Consider the following 22,269-nt stretch of genomic DNA (forward strand, 5'->3'; position numbering starts at 1 on the left):
TACCTCCCTTGATGTGGTCCGCATCTTGACCATCGAATCCTGATAAGGTTTAGCCTTTCAATGTGCTCCAGTGTAGGCGATGTCGTCGGAATACCTAGCTGAGCGTTTGGATAGATTGGAACGCGTTTGTATGAGCCGTTTTGGTGTTTGAAGTACATCGCCGCGGTCCAGTAGTTGGAAAAGTCTACATTCAATGTCAGCGATTGTAAAGAAACTGGAGTGAGGAACGCATGACGTACCTTCGGTGTATGCGCATGTTGTGCAGCTGCCCTGTTCCCCAATATCACCGGCCATCGTAGCGTTGAAAGCATTACCGCCTGCGGAAACGTCAATGAGAGAACCAGAGGTTGTATCGTAAGTCCAGCCTACCGACGATCTGGTGTACCTTTGCAGTTGTGTTAGTATATGGTCACCACTACGATCGTGACACTAACATGAGACGAAGGTACACGGCCAGGCTCGACTAGCGGGTCCAGGCGCTGGATAGAAACACTGCTGCAACCAAAGCGGATTGCAGCTTGCACCGCGACAGCTTGGAGAAGAAGCACATGTAACATCATGTTGTTGTAGATCTCTGTGTGTAATTTGGTGGTTAGAATGTCTCAGTGTCAATATACTGCGATAGGGATGGTTTGTAGTGGGTTTTGGAGGAGCATGTCTCACCAGGACAGATACATGCCGCTCTAGAAAACCCCTTGAGAACTTCTCGCATCGATGTATCCGACACACAGATAAGAATGGTTCCAGCGCGCGACTGCCGGTGGGGAGCGCCAAGTCGTTGATGTTACTCTTCATATGCGCCGTCCTGTCGGGTAAGGTGAATGTGGGGCATGTTGATGAGATGATGCGACTGACTCTCTATGCCCGATATGTTGCCCAGACTGTTGAATTCATAGCATTCCATGTAAGCACTATTATTCAATTATCCGGGACGGTGCAAGGACTAGGAGCGAGAGTGACAATCGCATGGAGAGATAGCGCCTATGTGGATGAATCTTGACTGATAATACCAGGAGTCTAATGCATGCTCGGAGCTATTCGCAGGTCTCAAAATTTCAGTTAATCAAGGGCTGTCGGGCGCTGAAGATTACGTGGGCTAGGAAAGAGTTTCAATAGCAAAGAGAGGCATTTCGTAGGTATCAATGATAGCACATGCATCAATATGCGACACTCTTTGATCGTGATGTATTCAGCCCGGGCTTTCAGAACTACAAGTTTACATAGTTGGCATAGTTCGGAGCCTTCAGTTGTTCAGCTCTCGAGCCAGAGCGGCAATGCGCATTTGCTCCTTATGCTGCCGCCTGAGATACTTTCGTTTCCTCAGGGCTACAATGCCTTGAATCCATCGCCTTGTCTTCTCACTGGGCGCACGGTTATCACCTTGATTCTGCTGCCCCATCGGCGCAGAATGGCCTCCAACCTCCTCCACTTCCAGCTCACAGTCACCTGCGAGTATATCCTTCTCCTTGACAGGTTCAGAGTTGCCTCCGAGTGTCTTCTCCTCCACCACTATCTGAGAGTTACCTCCCAGAACCGGCTTCTTCGGTGCGGGCTGAGAGTTGCCTCCCAGGACCGGCTTCTCTTTCTCCTTCTCTTGCACGGGCTCGGGATCGCCTCCGTCGGCCAGACCAAGCAAGTCTCCTACCTGATGCGCTGTTCCTTCACCGAGGTTGGCAAAGGGTGCATAGCCAGGGAAGTACGCGGCGCACTTCCTCATGTTGGCCTCCATGTTCTGGACCACGATTTCCTGCTCGGCGATACACGCCCGCTCCTTTTCATCGAGGTAATCACAAGCATAGGCTTCAGCCAGTACTTCCATGTTGAACTTTCGTATTCGGTAATTCTCATCAAAGTCTATGAAGAGTTAGCAGAGCTACTGTAAGGTGGTCATGGATTACTTACCCTCTATGGTCTCAGAGTGAGGCATGAGGGCCATCCTCATCGCATCCCGGCGGCTGCGTTCGCCCGACATCATAGTGGACGCGAGTGTCAATAGCAGAGCGGAAAGTGTCTTTGGTGGGTGAGTGCTCTGAGCGAGAGAGTCAATATTGCTGTTGATGTTGTTGACAAACGCTCGAGTTAAGTGGGTCTCGACTAGCGCATAATGCGAAGGGAAGGAGCCCTGGAGCCTGGCGAGATGGGAAGAACGCCAGATATTTGATGAAATAGTTGATGGCTTCGATGTTTCGTGTAAGCTATGTGTGTTGAATGAAGGGGATGGGCGCGTTGCTACGAGGCTTTCGGTCTAGTCAGGAAAGAACTTGCGCGCGAGAATCATATTGAAGAGGATATTAGGAAGGAGAATTGAGAACCAGCGAAATTACTGATGCACAGATCTTATCATGGGGAGTGGACGAGGGAGCGTGAGTTAAGTTGGAACATAAGCGAAAAGGGAGATTTTGTTCGGTTGCTGGAATGGTCGACGGCCAGCGAGAAGTCTTCTCGAACCTGCAATGATGGTCTACTTTAGAAAAACTGCGTAGATATACGTGCGATAGCGCATGACAGAGTCTAAATCCTTAGCTGCATGTAAAATTGTTCGGTATCTGCCAGAATGCAAGATGTTGCAAACCGATTGTCAAAGTCGTCGAGATTCGATCACGAAGCGATCTCAGAACCAAGCCACAGCTTCCTCGTGGCCACGCTTTTCCCTCCAGTCCTTCAGTTTGTGATTGACCACCCAAGCCGGTAGTGGCGTTCTCCAATCATCCACATCATACGGCTCGGCCCACAGCCGTCCATCAATATCTTCAGGCTTCCAAAGATGAGACGTGTAGTCTACTCCAGCCTTGCTGAACAAGTAGCAGCCATATTTTAGACACCTGTGATGACGCCGCTGACGTCGCTGACTCCGATGCTCATCTTCGGAAATCGGTTCCTGCTCGAGACGGTACCCTTCGACCCGCTGTACGAGCTGCAACGTGTCTAGACAGGGCGGTGGCACGAGCATGTATGGAGACATATCAAACCGTGCAAACGTGTTGTTGTGATGTTGAAGTAGGGTTTGAGAGCGGTATTGATAGTCGATTCGGATGGTTGCTAGAAATGGAGCTTTCTGTGCCAGCACAGAGACAAAACGCCGCGTAGTGTTCCACGTCCACTCATTCAGGTCTTCATGGCTGTTGGGGACGAGAATCGCGACGTGCCTGATGTAATGGCTGAAAAGTGTGTCTAAAGGTAGCGTGCGACGCTTGCGACTGGGTGGTGATTGATGCGGTGTATCTACAGGGCAGGGTCGTAGGCGGTCCCGATCGCAGATTGTGACGAAGACTCCTTCTCTCTCAGTGATTTCAAGAGACTCTTCTCGCAGACGAGGATGAGCATGAAGTAGCGCGAGAGTCGGTGCGTTGTGGACGCGGTACAGGAGACAGAATGTAGGGAAAAGACTGGTTTCACACCAGTCAGATTCTCCTTCAGCTTGCAGGTACGAATATATCAAATCGCGCAATTCTCGAGGAAGAGTAAGGAGGGTGGAGGGTTGGGGTGCAGAGTCAGGCATGGTGATGATGGAGTACAAGTGGTGACAGCTGCGCTCGGTGGTGTCGAAGTTGCTTCAACGTGCAGGCCTAGTATGATGCTATCGGAGCTTACCGAACCTTGCACGTACCTTGGAAGTATCTAGGTAGTGGCATCGTGTGCGACTCGCAACGCAGGATCGCTGGCACGGTTGAGCCGTTGGGCCGCTCGGACCGTCAAGCTCGGTATACCTCGGCAGGCCAAGACGGCAATGGCGGCAACAATTTGAACTCCTTGGCGCAAGTTGCCTATGTACGTTGTAGAAAGAAAGAAGCTCGGCAGTACTGTTGATACATGGGATAAACGGCATTCAAGAATACTCCACCCGGACACCGTCGGAAGTCGCGTGGACACAAGGCCGACTGCTGCCTGGAAAAGGCGCAATATAGAAGAAACTCGCGCTCCAGTGTTCCTAGTCTCCCCAACATGGCGAGCGACGAGCCATCTCTTTACCCTTCAGTGGCACTCGGTCGATTACGCATCCCAGGGCCAGCAATCCCAATCATCCTAGTTGGCTCCCCTTTCTTCGTGCGACGACCAACTTCACGACAAAAGAAAGACCTTCAAAATCTACTGGTGGTCATACACCTTTTGCTATACATCTACAACCTCACGGAAATTTTTGGCAAGAAAGAGAAAGAGGGTGAAGGTGACGAGACATTGCCATTACTGGAACACCTCGTTCTGGCCTTCGGAGAACCTGCCTTACAGGAGGGACAGACATCTGTTTGGCCATACATATCGGTTGCCGTGGGATGGATCTTGTCTCGAGCGCTTGCTCACCCTCAGAGGGTGTGGATCTCTATCGTGCTATCTCTTCCCAGTGCTCTGAGGATGAGCAAGCAAGTCAATGTTGGAGTTAACTTGAGTGCACTTTCACTGCTCACCAGAATGACTTTCGTGGTATCGGGCTCTGAACATGGGCTCTCAATGGCGAATGTTGCTGGTGTTGCCCTCCCTGTGGCGCTGGCAAGACTTTGCTATCCGCTGTTCCTCAGGAAGCTTCGCCGAGCACTTCAAGTCCGGCCTCGACGCGTGCTAGAAGATAGCATTGGAGAACAATGTTTGAAGTGCATCCAGGCGCCATTCGCAGTATTCACTGTCGCTGGTGCGGGGTGGATAATAAGCAGCTTCGTCTTCTCCTGTCTCCCATGGCGAAGGCTGTTCAATGAGGAGGCGTCCAGGGCTCCATCGTGGACTGTGCTCTCGTTTGCTGGAGGGGTTGTGTTCCTTCCTCTTTTCTCTTTTGTAATCTCATGAGGGTTCGAATTATAGGGAGGGAACCTGCAGCTGACTTGGGCGCCTTTGTGCAGTATCAGTTGGGAGACTGCGTGACAGCGACGTGGTGGGTGAGCGTTGCGTATATCTTGCTGTGGCTGGGGTCGGAAGCGCTCTCATGGTGCGGCAAAATGTAATCCTAACTTATTAAGATAATTAAGCTAGTAGCTTTATTAGTAATTAGATAGAAGAAAATTTAATCTCTACAAAGTGTGACACAAACTAAGGCTTAAGGCCGCCGCTTTAACTAGTATAATGCTATTAGAGAGCTTGCCGAACCTTGCACGTGCCTTGGGAGTGGTGGCATCGTGTGCGACTTGCAACGCAGGATCGAGTGGTGTTCATGCGACGATGGAAATAGTAACTGAACGCTTCATTACATAGATGGGTATAAAGCTAAATCCGATGCGCAGCCTTACATGCTAGCATCACGCTGTCCTTGCGACTCTAATCGCGCCTGCGACTCCCACTCCTACTACGTGTCCTACTCCGTGACCGGCTCCGCTCGCCTGGGCTGCGACTCCTCCCGCCATCACGACTATCGTAGCTTCGACTTCTACTGCGGCTGTGACTACGACTGCTACTGCGACTGTCATAGCTCCGACTCCTGCTCCTGCTGTCATAGCTTCTGCTTCTGTAGCTCCGCGCACTTCCATCACTCCTTCTGTCTAGCTCCTCGTCCAGCTCATCGATTTCGTCACCCAACGGACTCTCCCTCGGCTCCAGCATATCCAAGTCCTCCAAGTTCGCCCGCGACGGCAACTTCCACAGACTCGTCGCGCACATGCGATCTTTTGTGAGGAGATCATCGATGAACTGATCGACATATGTGAGGGTAAAGGCATCCTTGAGGCGTCGTTTTATCTTGCGGTAATCGGTGAGGAGTGGTTCGAGGGTTTTGTAAATTTCGACGGGCTCCCAAGCAAGGCGAATGTAGAAGGCAGCGAGGCATCGCAGGTATTTGAAGTCGCCGAGTTTGCCTGCAGCGTTTAGATCGAGCGCCTTCTTGGTTGTGTCTTCGTCCTCGGATGTGTGGCCGTTTTCCTCCTTCTTGGCCTCGCCATCCGGTGATCCATCTTCCTCGTCGTCGCGAAAGTTGAGGTATTCAAGGATAATTTCCTTGTCCGGAACTAGCTGCAGCATCTTGAATGCTAGACACAAGAATGGTGTAGGCTTGCCCGTAATGCCAGTCGTGCCGCCGATAAACTTGAGGTCGGCCGCGCGGTCGCACAAGGTCGCAGCGTTCAGACCGAAACATTGCTCTTTCCAGTAGTAGGACTCGGTGATGCGCTCGCGTACACCCTTTTCGAAGAGCAACGCCGGGTTCTGCCCTCTGATGAGGGCTCCGCGATAGCCTCGGTCGTCGAGGAGCGCGCTGGCGTCTGCGCGGTCGAACTGCGGTTTGGCCATGTGGGGATGCCGAACAGTCGTTTCGTGGCTAGTTTGAGGTCAAATGGCCCTTGGATATCTTCGGAAATGCGCGTGCAGTATTGTGCGGTTTGGTGGTTTGGTAGTTCGATGGTGCTGCGGAGGAAGCTCGCGTTGATGGTTGCGATAATTTGAGCCGGGGTGCTGCCAGCAATCGATAGTTGCCTGCTCAACACCAGCGATCAACATGCAGCCCTACGGAATCTAGATCCACGGGGCACGTCACACCCGCCCACTGCATGCGCTCTCCTGCACGAACTGCTCTTACTATTCTACATGCACACTTTTGAACCATCATAGCATTCTTATACCCTTCGCATCCAGCGTTTACTTGTAGCTATGGGGAGACTTCTCCTTACTTCGAGCCAGGTTTCTGTCATCCTGTCGGCAGCCATTGGTACGCATGGCCCACGACGGGCACGCACTCGCATTCGCTGACAGCCGCCGGTAGTTCTTCTCTTCACACTCGCCCTCTTCCTTTCCGGCTGGGTATTACAGCAACGATACGTGCATTCTCTACAAGCCGCCATAAAGCCCCGATTACCCAAGCCTCTGCCCCCGCCCAAGCCGATAGAACCTCCGACATTGGACGTAAAATGGGCAAGACCGATGGGCGGCCGTCCGGAGGTGGACGAGACATATGCGCAGTATATTGCGGGGCAGACGATGGACTGGAGCCGCCTGGGCTATGTGCAGGTGGTGAGAGAGCATGTGGAACTTTGCAGTGCCGTGATGCTGCTGTCTGATCTACACAAGATGAAGAGCCCGGCCAAAAGGATACTGATGTTTCCCAAACTGTGGCTGGTAGAATCTGAAGACGACAAATACGGCCCGCAAATGTCGACTACACGGCGACTGCTGCGAACGGCGGCGAGGCGGTATGGCGTCACTTTGATGCCCATGGAGCCTATTGTGGAAGGCGCAGACGGTGAGTGCTGGCCCAGGAAGCTGCCCGCTACAGTGACTAACAGAGTCAGACACACTGCCCTCTTCCTACTCACTAGCAAGCCTGTACTCACTGGTAGACTACGAGCGGCTACTCTACCTCCAAGGTCCGGGCGTGCTGCTCGACGCATCGGCCTTGGACTCACTGCTGGCTTTCTCCAAGTCAGAGCCCATGGCAGCGTACCCCGCCACGCCAGAACGAACCGACATGTCGACATCACTCCTGATGATACACCCGTCACAACAGAGCTACAACCAGCTGAGGACAATGCGCACGACAAATCCGACGTCGGACCTCAACATGTTCCGCAAGACGTTCACGGTGCCGGACTCATTGATCTCGGAGTGGTCGCTGTCAATGGGCAACGTGGTCTACGAATCGCAGAACCTGCGCAATGTCGTCGACGACTTCAACGCGACGGCATTCGAGCAGGCGACGACGTTCGTGAGGCTGTCGGATCCCGAAATACCAGGACCGGAGTACGACATTCCTTTTTCTGAACGCGCCAAGCTGCGGCCTCAGAACGCACAGGCGCAAGAGGCGTGGAGCAAGCTGTACGAGAGGTTCCGGCAACGGCGCATGGAAGTGTGCGGCCTTGACCTGGAGACGTACCAGCCGATCGTGGTGTCTGGTGGGGCCGATGAGCTGTGAAACGGCCAGGTTTTCTTTTGACGATGCTACGTGTGCCATTTGGGCGCTTTCGAGTCATGTTTGCGCAATAGTCTTTTGGGGTGTTTGTAGATGGGCCGGCGTTGGGTATGATGATGCATGTGTATTGGCGCGCATTGCTAGGCGTTGACGGGTTCGCGAGGAAGCGATTCGCAGTATAGGCAGGCTGGGTATAGCAGCCGGGACGACCACCTGGGCACGGTGCATGGTACGCATGACGCAACAAGCAGCGATGCTTCGCGTGCAGCCCGGGCGGGCGTGACACGATGTAATGAAGGGATGAAGACACGTTGGTTTGGATGCATGCATGCCATTGACTGCGGGCGCAAACACGGTGCCAGTGCAGGCGCGTGAAACATGGCTCTTTGATGAGCCGCAGGCGTCATGTTGTTGCCAATGCCGCCCGCGCGTGGTAGCTGCGACGCTTCTTCCCCGCGAGCGAGCGTCTACTGTCTAGCCCAACCTCCACCCATCACCTAGCCCAAAGCCTGCCTCGCCCGCCCACGCCGCCGACACTCCTCGCTGCTCTGCTGATGCCCGCGCACCTGCACACCCACTGCCCCTGAGCGCATCGCCTGCTGCCGTCTGCGCCGCGCCCCCGTCCCGAGCTCCCCGCGCATTCCTGGCCCCAGTGCTTGAGATCGCCCGAACTGCGTCGAGGAACAGGCAGGGCCGCGCCGCCGCACTCGTCGCGCCGCCCCTCCAATGCCTACCCTGGGCTTCCTCAAGAAGAAGCGGACCAAGGACTCGAACGGCTCCAAGGACCTCGATTCGCCGACGTCGCCCGTCAAGGACGCCCACTCGCCCATCACGCCCACGACGTCGCGCAAGTCGGGCTCCTTCCACCTGCACAAGACCAAGACCAACGAGTCGCTGACCAACACGGCGAGCAACACCAGCTCCACGGCCCCGGCTGCGCCTGCCGCCGCCTCCAAGCCGTCCGACTCGATGAACCCCGCCTACGCCCACCAGCAGCAACACCAGCCGCCGACGCCCTCGCACAACGTCCCCAGCATACAGAACCTGATACACCCCAGCAACACGCCCGCCCACGCTGCCGCCCCTAAGCATGCCGGCGCCGTCCAGTTCCAGACGCAGCCCCTCAACCAGGCGCGCGTCACCAAGGGCAAGTACTCGCTGACCGACTTCACCATCCAGCGCACCCTCGGCACCGGCAGCTTCGGCCGCGTCCACCTCGTCCAGTCCAAGCACAACCAGCGCTTCTACGCCGTCAAAGTGCTGAAGAAGGCCCAGGTCGTCAAGATGAAGCAGGTCGAGCACACCAACGACGAGCGCCGCATGCTGCAGCAGGTCAAGCACCCCTTCCTCATCACCCTGTGGGGCACCTTCCAGGACTCCAAGAACCTCTACATGGTCATGGATTTTGTGGAAGGAGGCGAGCTGTTTAGTCTGCTGCGAAAGTCTCAGGTATGTCGCATCCGTGCCTGGCATCATGTATCTGATACTAATTCCTGCAGCGCTTCCCCAACCCCGTCGCCAAGTTCTATGCCGCAGAGGTTACGCTCGCACTCGACTACCTGCACTCGCATAACATCATCTACCGCGACCTGAAACCCGAGAACCTGCTGCTGGATCGCCATGGCCATCTCAAGATCACCGATTTTGGCTTCGCGAAAGAGGTCCCCGACATCACATGGACGCTGTGCGGTACGCCTGACTACCTGGCGCCAGAGGTCGTCGCGTCAAAAGGCTACAACAAGTCCGTCGACTGGTAAGTAGCAATGTCTCCCCCGGCTCGAGTCGCACTAACAACGCCAGGTGGTCACTTGGCATTCTCATCTTCGAAATGCTCTGCGGCTTCACTCCCTTCTGGGACGGTGGCTCCCCCATGAAGATCTACGAAAACATCCTCAAGTCGAGAGTCAAGTACCCACCATACATCCACCCCGACGCCCACGACCTGCTGCAGAAGCTCATCACACCCGACCTCACCAAGCGACTGGGCAACTTGCACGGCGGCAGCAAGGACGTTATGAACCACCCCTGGTTCGCCGAAGTAACGTGGGACCGACTACAAAAGAAGGACATTGATGCACCCTACGTGCCACCTGTGCGAGCTGGCGTTGGCGATGCCAGCCAATTCGATAAGTATCCGGAGGAGACGGAGGCATACGGTCAGGCAGGAGATGACCCGTGCGTGCAGAGTCCTCCTTATACTGTAGACCACATTCTGACGTGTCCGAATAGCCACGGGCACCTATTTCCCGACTTCTAAACCCATAATCGAAAAGAGATACGATATGCCTCTCCTTCAGAATCCAACTAGGCACGGCGATCCTGGTCTAGTACCCGTCGAAAGTCCGCGCCATTCGTCCTACCGTACTTCTCTGACCTTGACCCTCTCCGTGCTCTATCTTCGCGCGATGTTGATGCGCGTGGAATCCTCATTGTCTATTACTACTCCTATCTCTTGATTGCTGGGTGCCATTGGATATGGTTCGGTGTACATTGTTGGGCATAAATGACGGTGCATGATTGTTGAACAGTAACCGCCCGATCGAGCGCGGTGATTGAATTAATAATACGGAAACCTTGACTGGCTCTCCATCCTGAACTTTCTGTCTTGCTTTGAGAAATGATGTCTGTATCAAAACGTAGAAACGGCGAGCATTGCAAGACTTGAGCCGAGAATCATCCTTGTTTGCTAGCTATCGATTCCTCGTGCCGTACCTTTGTGCGCATCTCAGATTGGTGCCATCCACGCCTCGCTCCATGCAGTGCCCACCTGAACTATTCTGAGTCAGTTGTATACCTACTGCTTCAGACAACATCGAATGTCCATCAAACGATGCGAAAGCCGAGGTGAATTTGTTCAGTTCTCCTGGCATGGCACTGACTATCTTGCTCAAAGTCTGTGCCTCTATCACTCCAAAATTGCTGCAATCAACACTTGAGCGCAGATTGCTTGGTTGAAAAGCATCCATCTGGCAAACCTCACCTCAATTATGAGTGAGGTGAACATGCGTAGAAAGCAGAGGACTACCATGGTGGTGGTTGAGGATCCTCGCGATACAGAAACACACGGGCGAGCAAAGGCTGCCCAGATGTTACAGTCCCCAAGGATACGACATACGACAGGAAGAAGCATTTCCCATTCCTTAGATACATCTTGGCCGCATCATAAGGAAATGAGAGGCGAAAGAGGTCCGCGGACTCATTGACTGCGTCACGGCCGTGCATAGCTTGGAAGCGTGGCGGCTTGGTGATTAAACTTGTGGGTGACTATTGAGTAGGGCATGTCTTTGTCGGCACAAAAGCATTAGCCATCGACTTTCAGATCGCTCTCCCGTTCATAAAACCTTTGGAAACGTCGAGAAATTATTCGTTGGAGTCGGCATCAGCCTCAGTTGAGCTGAGCGGTATGACATCACAGACACGCCAAGACGCTAGAGAGAAAGCGGGGATTTTGGAGGGAAGCAACCATGGCGACGGGTATGGAACATCAACGACATTGCGACATGTTCAATTTGACGCGGACGGTAAGGAGACTCATCGTACGGATGAGACCCAGAACTCCGATGCGTTGATAGGCTGGGATGATCTCAGTGAGTTCGACTCTGCGCTACCTAGGTACTCCCGGTGGATACTAGGAACGTCGTGAGCTAACGGCGTCAACGCAGTGCCCTGGCAGCGAGACAACGAGTTCATACTCACATCTCATCGGTACGTTTTCCGCGTCGTAGACGGCACACGGCTTGGGGCTAATAGTCACTAGACAAGCAACGTTCTCTTACCATCACTCACTCAGGAGCGTCTTCCAGGTCCACAATGAGACAGTCAACATCTGGTCACATATCCTGGGTACCGTTGCCTTCTTTTTGGTCGCTGTCGTGTTCTACCTGTCCGCTCGTCGGAGTCACCTAGATAGGTACAGTAGAAGCGGCGACGATGAAGCTGTCTACGTCTACTTTACCTCTGTCATAGCGTGCTTCTTTTTCTCGTTCTTGTAAGTACCTCTTGATACTCATCTTCAACCCTCATGCCTTGAGTTTGAAGAACAGATGGTACTGACGCTTGATAGACACCACATCTTCCTCGATCACAGCGAAAGTGTTCGCACCTGGACGGGCCGATTCGATTACCTTGGTATCGTGATACCACTGTATGGTACGACAATTACCAGTACACACTTCACTTTCAAATGCGAGCCTGTACTACAGGAAGCCTACAGTATCTTTGCTACTGTCGTGGGCCTTGCTTGCGCACTCACTACCCTGCACCCCTCCTTTTCTGGTCCCCAGTCTCGTCATCTCCGTACGGCGCTTTATCTCCTGTTGGGAGCGTCTTCCTTCCTTCCGATCGCGCATGGTGCCCATCTCTATGGCGTGGAAGAGATGGATAGTAGGATGAGCTTGGGCTACTATCTTGGACTAGGCGTTTGTCATGGCACCGGAGCTTTGTTGTACGCTGCGAGAGTGCCTGAGAGATGGTACCCTCGGCGTTGCGACGTAATTGGGAGTAGCCATCAGCTTATGCATGTGCTGGTAGTGTGCGGCGCTGCAATGTACGGGGTGGGTGTGCAGATGGCGAGGAAGTATTGGGAATACAGCGCGCAGGAGTGTTTAACAACGTAGACATCCTCGGGTCCTGCTTTACATCAGCAGCTAACCCTTCGAAATCCTCCGTATGACCCGAAGCTTTTGACCAAGGTGTTCGGAAAGTATTCAGTCAAAGTCGTGTGATGACAGATCGAGGAACGGGGTGGCTGGGTACCACTTTCTCAGGACGAGCGTAGGATCTCCGCGGATGAGGCTCAAAAGGCTGCAGCTGAGCCCACTGTGGAGCTTACCCACACTACACTACCATCTTTTTCGATATTCCCGGAGTTGCTTCGTCTTCTTGCACAGCATTTCAGTACCCAACATGCCTTCTCCGGCCCGTTTCCTCCGATATCGCTGCAGTGACTGTAGCAGCCACCGTACGTCAGGATCTAGGCCTAGAACCCCCGCTTGCGAAAACTTCTTGGAGTTTGGGATAAGTCGTCACATCCATCCAGCGTTGGCCTCCAAGCATCGACGAGCTTTGGCATTGTGAGATTCAAATACCGAGTTTCCAAGGAGCGGATGACGTTGCACTGAACTCTAGGCGTTTGAGGATCATATACCCTCCCAGATCATCGATGTGCTCCAAGAGTCCCTGTACGTACTCCGTGATCCTGGGGCGGAAGCTGCAGTCATGGGAGATAAGGCACTGAATCTTCGCTTGATTGGTGCAAGCATGTTTCACAGGCCATCAATATCCTGACAGGAGCTGATCGACAAACAATTAACGATCTCAAATCCAAGCTGGGATTGTAAGAGTTGTGCAACGGCGCGAATCCACCCACATGCCTGGTATAGTTGCCGTTGCACCAAGCTCTGTGCTTATCGGGCCACGTCTCCACACGCACGCGGCAGACACACAACTTCCGTCACATCAAGTTTGTACCATCACCAAAAGTCAAAAGCAAAGCTACTTTCTAGAAGCAAGAGTAAGTCTTGATCTTGAGTTGTCATTGTTGTTTGCTGCGTTACTTCCAGTCGTTTTTGTCAACGCCACTTCTTCGACACGAACAGTATGCTCGTACTAGGAACAGGAAGCTGTTGAGGCTGAAGAGGTATTAGCGACACAGGCATTTTGTCAAATGCTGACCGCGGAAAAGCAGCAACTCATATTATCTCCAGACTTCCTGATAAGGATCCTTGCTGGCATCGACTACAGTGAGTCTAGTCTCTCGCCTGGCTAGCGCCAAGAGATAAGAGAACGCCCCTGCCGTCCCCCACCATCCCGCGTCAAACCTCATCCCCAGCGAACCACGACTCATCGCATCGACATTCAGCCTTTCATGCTACATTTTAGCCAGTCGAGAAAGAGTCTCAATTCGCTACAGCAGCATGTGGATCTCAAGTTGACGCCCTAGCGCTCATCGCACACATCGCCTGCCCCCGAGAGCGCGGCAAAGCATACTTTCTCCGAAGCATTGGGCTTGCAGCTGCTGGGCATCGCCAACGAAGATAACGAATCCGCCAATATTACTGAATTCAGACACGGAGAAGTCTGATCTCACTTGGCCTGGGGAACGAGTTGCGCCACAACCTTAGCCGTGCGTCACTGTGCTTCACCGCGGAAGTATCATTTTTGGAGTTTGTGCATCAATCTATATAACCTCCAGCTTCCGTTTGGAGCCACGGCTTCAGCAAGCGCCCGCTCCCAACTTCCATATTGCGTCTGTAAAGCATCGCCAGCTTTACACTCTCCCGACCTACCTTTCAGAAGTATCAGTATCGTAGTAGGGCTCGACCTCTCGGGTGGTACTCATCATGCCGTTCGCTATCAACATGCTCTGGTCGGCACCAGAGATCAACCCATACAACAAGAAGGCCACATCTATTCCCGTCTTGAATCCGATCAACAAATATGGTCGTGTATTCTTCTTCTCTTACCTGGGCTTCTTCATTGCTTTCTGGTCATGGTATGTCGTTCCCCACATGTGGGTCTCCTTCGTTGATGAGTGCTAATAATTTTCAGGTACGCGTTTCCACCTCTGGTATGGTCACCCGCAACCCACGAGACTGTCCGAATTGTACAGACTAACATCCCCACAGCTGAGTAAGAGTATCAAGGAGGACATGCATTTGTCACAAGATCAAATTGCCAACTCCAACATCGTCGCGCTATGTGCAACACTTTTGGTCCGCTTCATTGCGGGACCCATGTGCGACCACTTCGGCCCGCGCATTACATTTGCCAGCCTGCTATTCGCCGGTGCTATCCCGACCGCTCTGGCTGGTACTGCCCACAACGCTACGGGTTTATACTTCATCCGTTTCTTTGTTGGTATTCTCGGCGGCACCTTCGTACCATGCCAGGTCTGGACAACTGGATTCTACGACAGGAATGTTGTCGGCACTGCCAACGCTTTGGTCGGCGGCTGGGGTAACTCTGGCGGCGGTATAACATAGTAAGCGGGACGTCCCCTATGAAGCAGCTTCCACTGACTTTTCTTCAGCTTCGTCATGCCCGCTATCTACGACTCTTTGAAGAGGGACCAGGGTCTCTCCTCGCACGTCGCATGGAGAGTCTCCTTCATCGTTCCATTCGTCATGATCAGTGCATGCGCTACCGGTCTCCTGCTGTTGACCGACGATACGCCTACCGGAAAGTGGTCTGAGCGTGGGGCAACCGTAGTGTCTAGCAGCGATCAAACCAACCAAGCTTCCGTGGTCCCCACGACCGGTGCCCTCGATGACAAGCCTGCGACCACTGGATCGATTTCCTCCAACGACGAAAAGAAGCGAGAGCAACCGGCCGCTGACGTAGAGGCTGGACGTGGTGATGTTCAAGTCATGGACGAATTCCAGCACGAAGTCGTAGTCAAGCCTACTTTGAAAGAGGGACTGAAGGTCATGTTCTCTCTCCAGACACTGATGCTCTGCGCGGGCTACTTCTGCTCCTTCGGCGGTGAACTCGCCATCAACTCTATCCTTGGTGCTTATTACCTCAAGAACTTCCAGTCCCTTGGTCAAACACAATCTGGACGCTGGGCAGCTATGTTCGGTCTCTTGAACGTTGTTACCAGACCGCTCGGTGGCTTTATTGCGGATCTTATCTACAAGGTTACCGGTCGCAACCTCTGGGCAAAGAAGTTCTGGATCCACTTCGTCGGCGTTATGTCTGGTATAATGTGCATCGTCATTGGAAAGGTCGACCCCCACAACCTCAGCGAGATGATTGGCCTCATTGCGGTCATGGCCATATTCCTTGAGGCGGGTAATGGTGCGAACTTCGCGCTCGTACCTCACATCCACCCTCACGCTAATGGTAAGTCCGACTGCTTCACTCATTGAGAGAAGACCTACTAACATTTCCAAAGGCATCCTCTCCGGTATCGTTGGCGCGACTGGTAACTTTGGTGGTATCATCTTCGCCATCATCTTCCGCTACCACAAGACGGACTATGCGCAGGTGTTCTGGATCATTGGCATCATGATCATTGCGCTCAACTGCATGTTCATGTGGGTAAAGCCTCTTCCCAAGGGTCAGATTGGCGGTCGTTAGGATTGGATTATGGCTTTTTGTTTGCTGTTTTAGCGTCGCGTCGTATATATGATACCTTTGTTAATCGCAACTTGCCTTCCTTGAGCAGTGGATGGTCGACTGTGAGTTGATCAACGTTACCAAAATGCAGCATGACGATGTGAATGCAGTGATAGGTATTGGCTCCGCCTGTTTGATCGCAAACATGGGTAGTATTCTTGCTGGCGATGTCAGCTTGGCTAGCGTGGCTATAACGAGATGGCGCGCAGCCCTCCTGCCCCTGATACAAAAGCCATGGCTGTTGTACGCGGTTCGATGACCTTTTTGCTGCGAGTCCTGATACTACATGAATACGCTTAGGCACGTACGTCTCAGCAATGAGTATTACTGCAGCCTACGATGGTACGAAAGACAGCAATCTGCATGAAACAAAAGCTTTGTAGACTTCTCGACCCTCAGTTACATATGCGATCTGCTTCTTACGCGTTGTTGTATCCGACAGGGTAAGGAAGAGCTTGGGGCCATGAGCGATTTCGACGCAGGGGCGCCAAGCCAAGGCTCGAGGCCGGAGGCTGTGCCGCATACACTAAACTCAATTCGCATTGGACTCAATGCACGCCACCACCTAGTCGACACGAAGCCTTAGAGTTGCACTCTTGCGTTCCGTCAGCTGGACTCAGGCCTAATTTTGCACTCTGCGTCCCCTCGTGCGTGTTGTTATAACTACGACATGTCTCCAAGATCGCACGATGAACTCCATGGTACCGGTCCTAGTACCGCATCTAGCATCGATACTAGAGTCTCATAGGTTCTTCCCTCTATCCTGGCTAGTTACCAGCGCACGGTCTTGAGGCCGCACCTTCGCACTCCCACTGTGCTTGACCAGTGTCTATTGCCCACCGAAGGTGCAATACCAGGGCTGCGGGCCGCAGTATATAAGGATGACGAAAGACTGGGAGTTGGTGCAGGATGAGATCAAGGAGCTTTCTTTCGTCCAAAAGAAGCCTCTGGAAGAGGTCAAGGAGCTCATGGAACGCAAACACAAATTTCGGGCTTCGTGAGTATCTGCAAGGATGTTATCGTTTGATAACTAACGAGGGATACAGGACACGAGCATATCGAATGAGGTTGAAAGAGTGGGGTATCATGAGGCACAAACCACGAAGAGCCACGAAGTCGCGTCACAAAGCGAGGCTATCCAGCGAGCAGAGTTCCGATGGCAACGCTGGGAACGACAACGAGTCAAGCGATTTCGCTGAACCCATTTCAATCGACTCGACTTCCAGAGAGCATTGTACAAAGACGGGTGGTTGGCAGGTTGTAGCTAGTCTACCCACTCTTATCGCCGATGAAGCCGGGACGGTCGCAGAACCAACTTTTCTGGGTCTATTGAATCAGCCACAAGAGTATGTAGGTCTCTGATCATCCCAGATTCGTGCGCTCAGTGTGTATTGACCACATCGTAGTCTCCGGCCATCCTTCGAAGAGACATCGTCGCAAGATTCTAGGCAAGCCTCCGACATAGTACTAGACATGGTCGGTGCAGTCCTAGACGGCGATTTGGAAAAGTTGGAGAAGCTGATTGTCGATAATGTCGATCGCATCAACCATCCAATTGGTCTGCCTTTCGATGAAGCAGACGCACGATTCGTTGGCCACCCTGCTCTGAGCGAGATGGTGATCTTGCAGCATCCAAATCAGACCGTATTTGATATTGCGTGCGGTATGCCTTGCGGACCAATCATCTGGGTCCTACTTGCCTACGGCGCAAAAGGTTCCAAACACCCACTTGGAACAGACTTGGCATTGCATAATGCCATCAAAAACGGGCGTACTTACACTGTTCAAGCACTGCTCCAACCAGGTCGTTCAGAGGTCAATGGACTTCCGGGCTCAAGCTGGACTCCTTTACGTCAAGCAGTTTTCTGGAATGTACCTGACATCGTGCGCATCCTTCTCAACCGAGGTGCCAACGTCGAAGATGCTGGTCCATCGCCTGAGAAGCCTGGCGTTCACACAGCATTGCAACTATGCCTTTTACATCGAATGAAAATCTACACAGACCCAGCGGCACGCAAGAACTGCCACACGCTTTTGGAAATGCTTCTTAGTGCTGGGGCAAATGTTCACCGCAAGCCTCCAGAACATGTTGCCCAGTCAAACTTTGGCATGTTCATCATGGCATTGCAAAATCGCCCTTATTGGGCTGCCGAACTCTCTTCAGACGAGCTTGAATGCCTCCGGCTATTTGTTTGCAAGGGTGCTAGCTTCCCTCCGTTCTTTGGAGGTTATCCTTGCAAGTCTCTGTGTCGGGACAATTTTGAGCACCAAGCGCTGTGGCATTCGACTCCAACTTTTGCGCGGTGGCTCATTGACACCTTTGTACCTACGCCGACGAACGACGGTACCTCGCTCCTATCTGAGGTTCTCGGCTGCTGTCCAGACGCAAAACGACATCCCACCGACACGCTACGCGATGTTGAAGTGCTTCTTGGGAAGGGCGTCGATCCGAACAGCACAGCTCATGACGCCCTCAGTCCTTTGGGGAAGTGCATTGCGGATTGCCCAGCTGTTGATATCGTTCCGCGTCTCCGAATGCTTGTCAATGGCGGCGCCGACCCAGAATGCGAAGATGCGGACGGTGTTCAGCCATACGTTCGAGCGGCGGAATCTTTCGAAGAGCCGCTTCGTACCGAGGTCATGTCAGTGTTGGTCGCTAAGATCTCAGGTAGACATGTAAGGCGCGTCAATGATGCCTCCCACACATGGGCTGCAGGCCTTTTCCCCATCTCCGAGACGCAGACTTATGATCAAGTCATGGCGTGCACGCGTCAAACGGGCGAGTTCATGCTCAACATGCGTAACATGGTACCAGAACATGTTCAGAGCATCTTTCAAAGAGCCTATTTCACCGTCATCAGCGAGTATTTCTTGAATACAATGACCAGAGTCGCAAAGACGAAGATGCTAAGCTCGAAAGAGAAGGATGAAATCGTCTGGATAGTTTCTATGCGAGATGGCGTCGATCTACCCAAGTACAGCTTCGACCAGAAACTCGTCATTGCGCTTCTGGACCCACAACCACTACCAAGTATGATACTTGTACGAGATGATGATTTTCCTCCAGAGGACCCCATGCAATGCGACACGGTCGATGTTGCTGCGGCTTCTCCAGCGTCTAGTACCACAATCACGGGGACTGCGACCGCGACTGCGACCGCGACTGCGACCGCGGCAACGGACCTTCAGCCCCATGCTCCATTCCAATTCAACTCCAACCGCGGGGCAACTTCGAATCATACATCGTCACCACCCAGGTCTCCGCAATGGCTCGATGACTTCTTCGTAGCCTCTACAACCCAGATTCGATGGCGCGATCCCTGCGCACCACCCAAGCCAGGCGACGCCCAGAAAGCTGTGGCAGCAGTGCTGATACACAAATGCGCGACTTGCAATGATGACAGGCTGCTCACGAAGAGGGAACTGGAAAGACACGATACCGAACATGAGCACACTGGAGATTGTGATATCATTGGCTGTAAGAGACGTTTCTGTGCTGAGAAACGAACTAAGGAACATGTTGGAGGATGTCAAGATCATTTCTTCAGTCATTGAGGGCCAGATTTGCGAGCACATCCCATTCAGCCTCACTATATTCGCCGACATCGGTACAAGAGTTCTTATCTCCGTGTGTACTCGGCTCACATGCCTTTGGCTGCTCCTCTTGCTCCAGCATACGTTCATGCGCTATTTGTCTTGATTCCACATCAGTCGCTCGATGCCGCCAATGCTCGAAGTATCCTCGCATCTCCAGAGGTTCTAGCTGCCTGAGCACATGACGGGACCGATAACCGGTGTCAATCATGTTCAGCCGACAGAAGTAATGCATATGATCTGGACCGGTGTGTCTTGGTGTTGCTGTTATCCTGAAATCTTGGAGTGCCTGGACATGTGTAGCGGCATGATCCAATCGCGCACGGTGGGGAGACTTTGCGTGGTCAGCTCCCATGCCCTCTTGCCCCACGTGATGGGTGTATACGATGAGGCTGCGCAATCTCGGCAATACTCCAGTGGCTTTTTGCGCGACGAGATGAGTCAGGAGACGGTCAAAGTCCCAGCATGTACCTCCGAGCGTAAGATGGGTTAATGTCTTCGGCAATACGCCAAGTTCGTAGTCAGGCTCAGATCCCCATGCCTTCCATTTAGGCGTCATCAATTCATCGGCGCATGTGGTCACGTGTGTGAGGTGAGCGTACTCGCTCAAATCGAAAGTCCGATGTCCGTTGTCAGAGTCCCATAGCCCACCGAAAGGGATCTCTAGCTTGTTCAACCGCGTTTTGAGTCGCTTTCGGATAACCTCTTTCAGATAGGGCCGACAGCGGTGGGCGTCTGAAGACGCTAGATTTGCGGTGGAGGCCGAAATGTTGAACAACACTGGATCGAGGAAGCGGATATCACCATGCGATAACCCTCCTAGCAATAAGCACTGTATGTTGGGGATCTGTAGCAAGAGAAGAGCCATGTCTGCCTGGACGTTCTTTCGACGAAGGTCATACTTTAGCATCAGCTGGAGGCGCCTTGTAATGCCGGACGACCTCATGATAGGCTTATAAATACCCCGTTCCTTCCCTCGAGATTTACGCCCGGAAGTGCGCTCATCATCGGTGTCGGCGTCCCGGAAAAGGTCAATGCTCCTGACTAGTCGCGCGAGCTTGGGTCGGGCGGCATACAAAGAGACGAGTTTGTGTACTTTAGCTATGTCGATGCAGACATCTTTATGGAGAACGTCTACCACGATATTGTCTAGAAGGTGTCAGTGAGACGGCAAGCTGGATGTCATTCTAGCATCCACTCACAAAAGCGCTTACACACCATTGCCAACGAGACGAGTTCGGCGCGTCGGTCCCGAGGTAGACGAGGCAGATGGTCCGTGATATCGAGCAACAACTCGTTAGGTAGTGCGAAGAGATATGCCGACATTGCGAAGTAAGAGGTGCACTATCGCGCGAGGTTGGTTACCTGTATAGCGAGGTATGGGTTGCTGGAAGGGTTGCTCCAGCGGTGCATGATGTGAGTCATGTGGTGTGACTGTACGGTCGTTTAAGAATGAAGAAACGACGCTTGCCGCTCATATAAGTCGTTGTGAGTGGTGAGGAGCTGACGTGACTGTGACTTCCTGAACTGTGAATGGGAAGGCTTGGCTCGCTTGAGTCAACCACGACTGCCACACAACGATCATTCATCAACAAAGGAGCAATCAACAAAGGAGCACAAAGGGAATGTAAGACGTCTACCAGTATCTTTTCATGCATCTAGAATAAACGGAGACAAGTCATGTACATCTCAACAGCTTCCGTGCTGCCAACTACGCTTCGTCAAAACGTCTATGCGCCCGGACCGTGACACTAAACGTCAAACTATAGCGATCCTCGCATGATGAGACTCTTCTTAATACCATCACTGTCAATTGACGATCTCTGTGCAATCGTCACAGCAAGCTTATCGCGCTCAAGTACGTCGAACAAGCGGATCGACGGGATGGCGATCCGTCAACTACACTCCAGGTTCACACTGTCACTTGAAGACACCGGAACATCACTGGGCTGACACCGAAGTAGACAGGAATTACAATCTCATAACAAATCTAATCATATCTCTACCAGTACACCGCCGACCACTACAACCAAACTGATCCCTTACAACCCACTAAGCCCAAGCGCCAACGCACCAAGCACACTGTTCAGCAACGCAATAACACCCACAAGCACAACATTAAGCACCAACTGAACCGCGAGAATCAAAAGACTCAACGCGCTCGTCAACGGGTTAATAAACACCAAAAGCCCAGCGAGACCCAAGATCGCCACCGCAGCGGTAATCGTAGCAAAAATCTCAACGATGATGAGCGCAAGAAGGGCACCAGCGGCGATCAACTGACGCTTCTCCTTGGGCTGGGAGACGTCGACGAGATCGGTAGAGGTAGAGCGCTTCTGGTTGTCTTCGGCTGGCACCATGGGTTGCGTAGCGTTTGCAGGAGCGAGGTCGCGGATCTGCGTTGTCGAATCCGTGATGGCGGCGGTGATCTTGTTGAGTTGCTCGCCTACTTTGGGGATTGCGGCCGTCTTGTCGAGGAGAGACGAGGATGTGGAGAGGGGCGCAAGGGTAGCATCTAGGATGTATTTGTTAGTATAATGCAGGTGATGAGAGGCTTATTTTGGCTGGTGGCTCAAAAGGGGAGGGGGCGTACTGATGGCTCCGGTGTAGACTTGCACCGCGGCGAAGAGGTCGGTGAGGAGGGATTCTACGCTGCTTGTCTCCTGGCGCTTTTGCTGGACGACGGGGCTCGCGAGCGATAGGCCGCTTAGGGCGAACACGGCGAGGTGGGAGAAACGCAT

General features: G+C 52.9%; 7 protein-coding genes across 7 annotated transcripts; 4 read left to right on the forward strand and 3 right to left on the reverse strand.

The window, feature by feature from the left end:
- Nucleotides 1-1,243: 1,243 nt before the first annotated feature.
- Nucleotides 1,244-1,975, reverse strand: J4E93_001783 (uncharacterized protein; the record flags this gene model as incomplete). The annotated part of the gene is made up of 2 exons (XM_049339733.1): nucleotides 1,244-1,854; nucleotides 1,903-1,975. The coding sequence occupies 2 exons, from the start codon at nucleotides 1,973-1,975 to the stop codon at nucleotides 1,244-1,246; spliced, it is 684 nt and encodes a 227-aa protein (XP_049203690.1).
- Nucleotides 1,976-5,241: 3,266 nt separating this feature from the next.
- J4E93_001784 (uncharacterized protein) lies at nucleotides 5,242-6,204 on the reverse strand (the record flags this gene model as incomplete). Its single annotated transcript, XM_049339734.1, has 1 exon — nucleotides 5,242-6,204. The coding sequence occupies one exon, from the start codon at nucleotides 6,202-6,204 to the stop codon at nucleotides 5,242-5,244; it is 963 nt and encodes a 320-aa protein (XP_049203691.1).
- A 774-nt stretch (nucleotides 6,205-6,978) lies between these two features.
- J4E93_001785 (uncharacterized protein) lies at nucleotides 6,979-7,819 on the forward strand (the record flags this gene model as incomplete). Its single annotated transcript, XM_049339735.1, has 2 exons — nucleotides 6,979-7,150; nucleotides 7,200-7,819. 2 exons carry the CDS (start codon nucleotides 6,979-6,981, stop codon nucleotides 7,817-7,819), a joined length of 792 nt encoding a protein of 263 aa, XP_049203692.1.
- Nucleotides 7,820-8,542: 723 nt separating this feature from the next.
- On the forward strand, nucleotides 8,543-10,073 carry TPK2 (cAMP-dependent protein kinase catalytic subunit; the record flags this gene model as incomplete). Its single annotated transcript, XM_049339736.1, has 3 exons — nucleotides 8,543-9,265; nucleotides 9,316-9,569; nucleotides 9,617-10,073. 3 exons carry the CDS (start codon nucleotides 8,543-8,545, stop codon nucleotides 10,071-10,073), a joined length of 1,434 nt encoding a protein of 477 aa, XP_049203693.1.
- A 4,084-nt stretch (nucleotides 10,074-14,157) lies between these two features.
- On the forward strand, nucleotides 14,158-15,895 carry J4E93_001787 (uncharacterized protein; the record flags this gene model as incomplete). The annotated part of the gene is made up of 5 exons (XM_049339737.1): nucleotides 14,158-14,309; nucleotides 14,366-14,384; nucleotides 14,443-14,798; nucleotides 14,847-15,658; nucleotides 15,711-15,895. The coding sequence occupies 5 exons, from the start codon at nucleotides 14,158-14,160 to the stop codon at nucleotides 15,893-15,895; spliced, it is 1,524 nt and encodes a 507-aa protein (XP_049203694.1).
- Nucleotides 15,896-16,815: 920 nt separating this feature from the next.
- J4E93_001788 (uncharacterized protein) lies at nucleotides 16,816-19,383 on the forward strand (the record flags this gene model as incomplete). The annotated part of the gene is made up of 4 exons (XM_049339738.1): nucleotides 16,816-16,931; nucleotides 16,981-17,280; nucleotides 17,341-19,300; nucleotides 19,339-19,383. 4 exons carry the CDS (start codon nucleotides 16,816-16,818, stop codon nucleotides 19,381-19,383), a joined length of 2,421 nt encoding a protein of 806 aa, XP_049203695.1.
- A 2,187-nt stretch (nucleotides 19,384-21,570) lies between these two features.
- Nucleotides 21,571-22,269, reverse strand: J4E93_001789 (uncharacterized protein; the record flags this gene model as incomplete). The annotated part of the gene is made up of 2 exons (XM_049339739.1): nucleotides 21,571-22,043; nucleotides 22,122-22,269. 2 exons carry the CDS (start codon nucleotides 22,267-22,269, stop codon nucleotides 21,571-21,573), a joined length of 621 nt encoding a protein of 206 aa, XP_049203696.1.

Source organism: Alternaria ventricosa (assembly GCF_023758065.1).
Source record: "Alternaria ventricosa strain BMP 2768 chromosome Unknown scaffold_2, whole genome shotgun sequence".
In the NCBI taxonomy this organism is placed as follows: Eukaryota; Fungi; Ascomycota; class Dothideomycetes; order Pleosporales; family Pleosporaceae; genus Alternaria; species Alternaria ventricosa.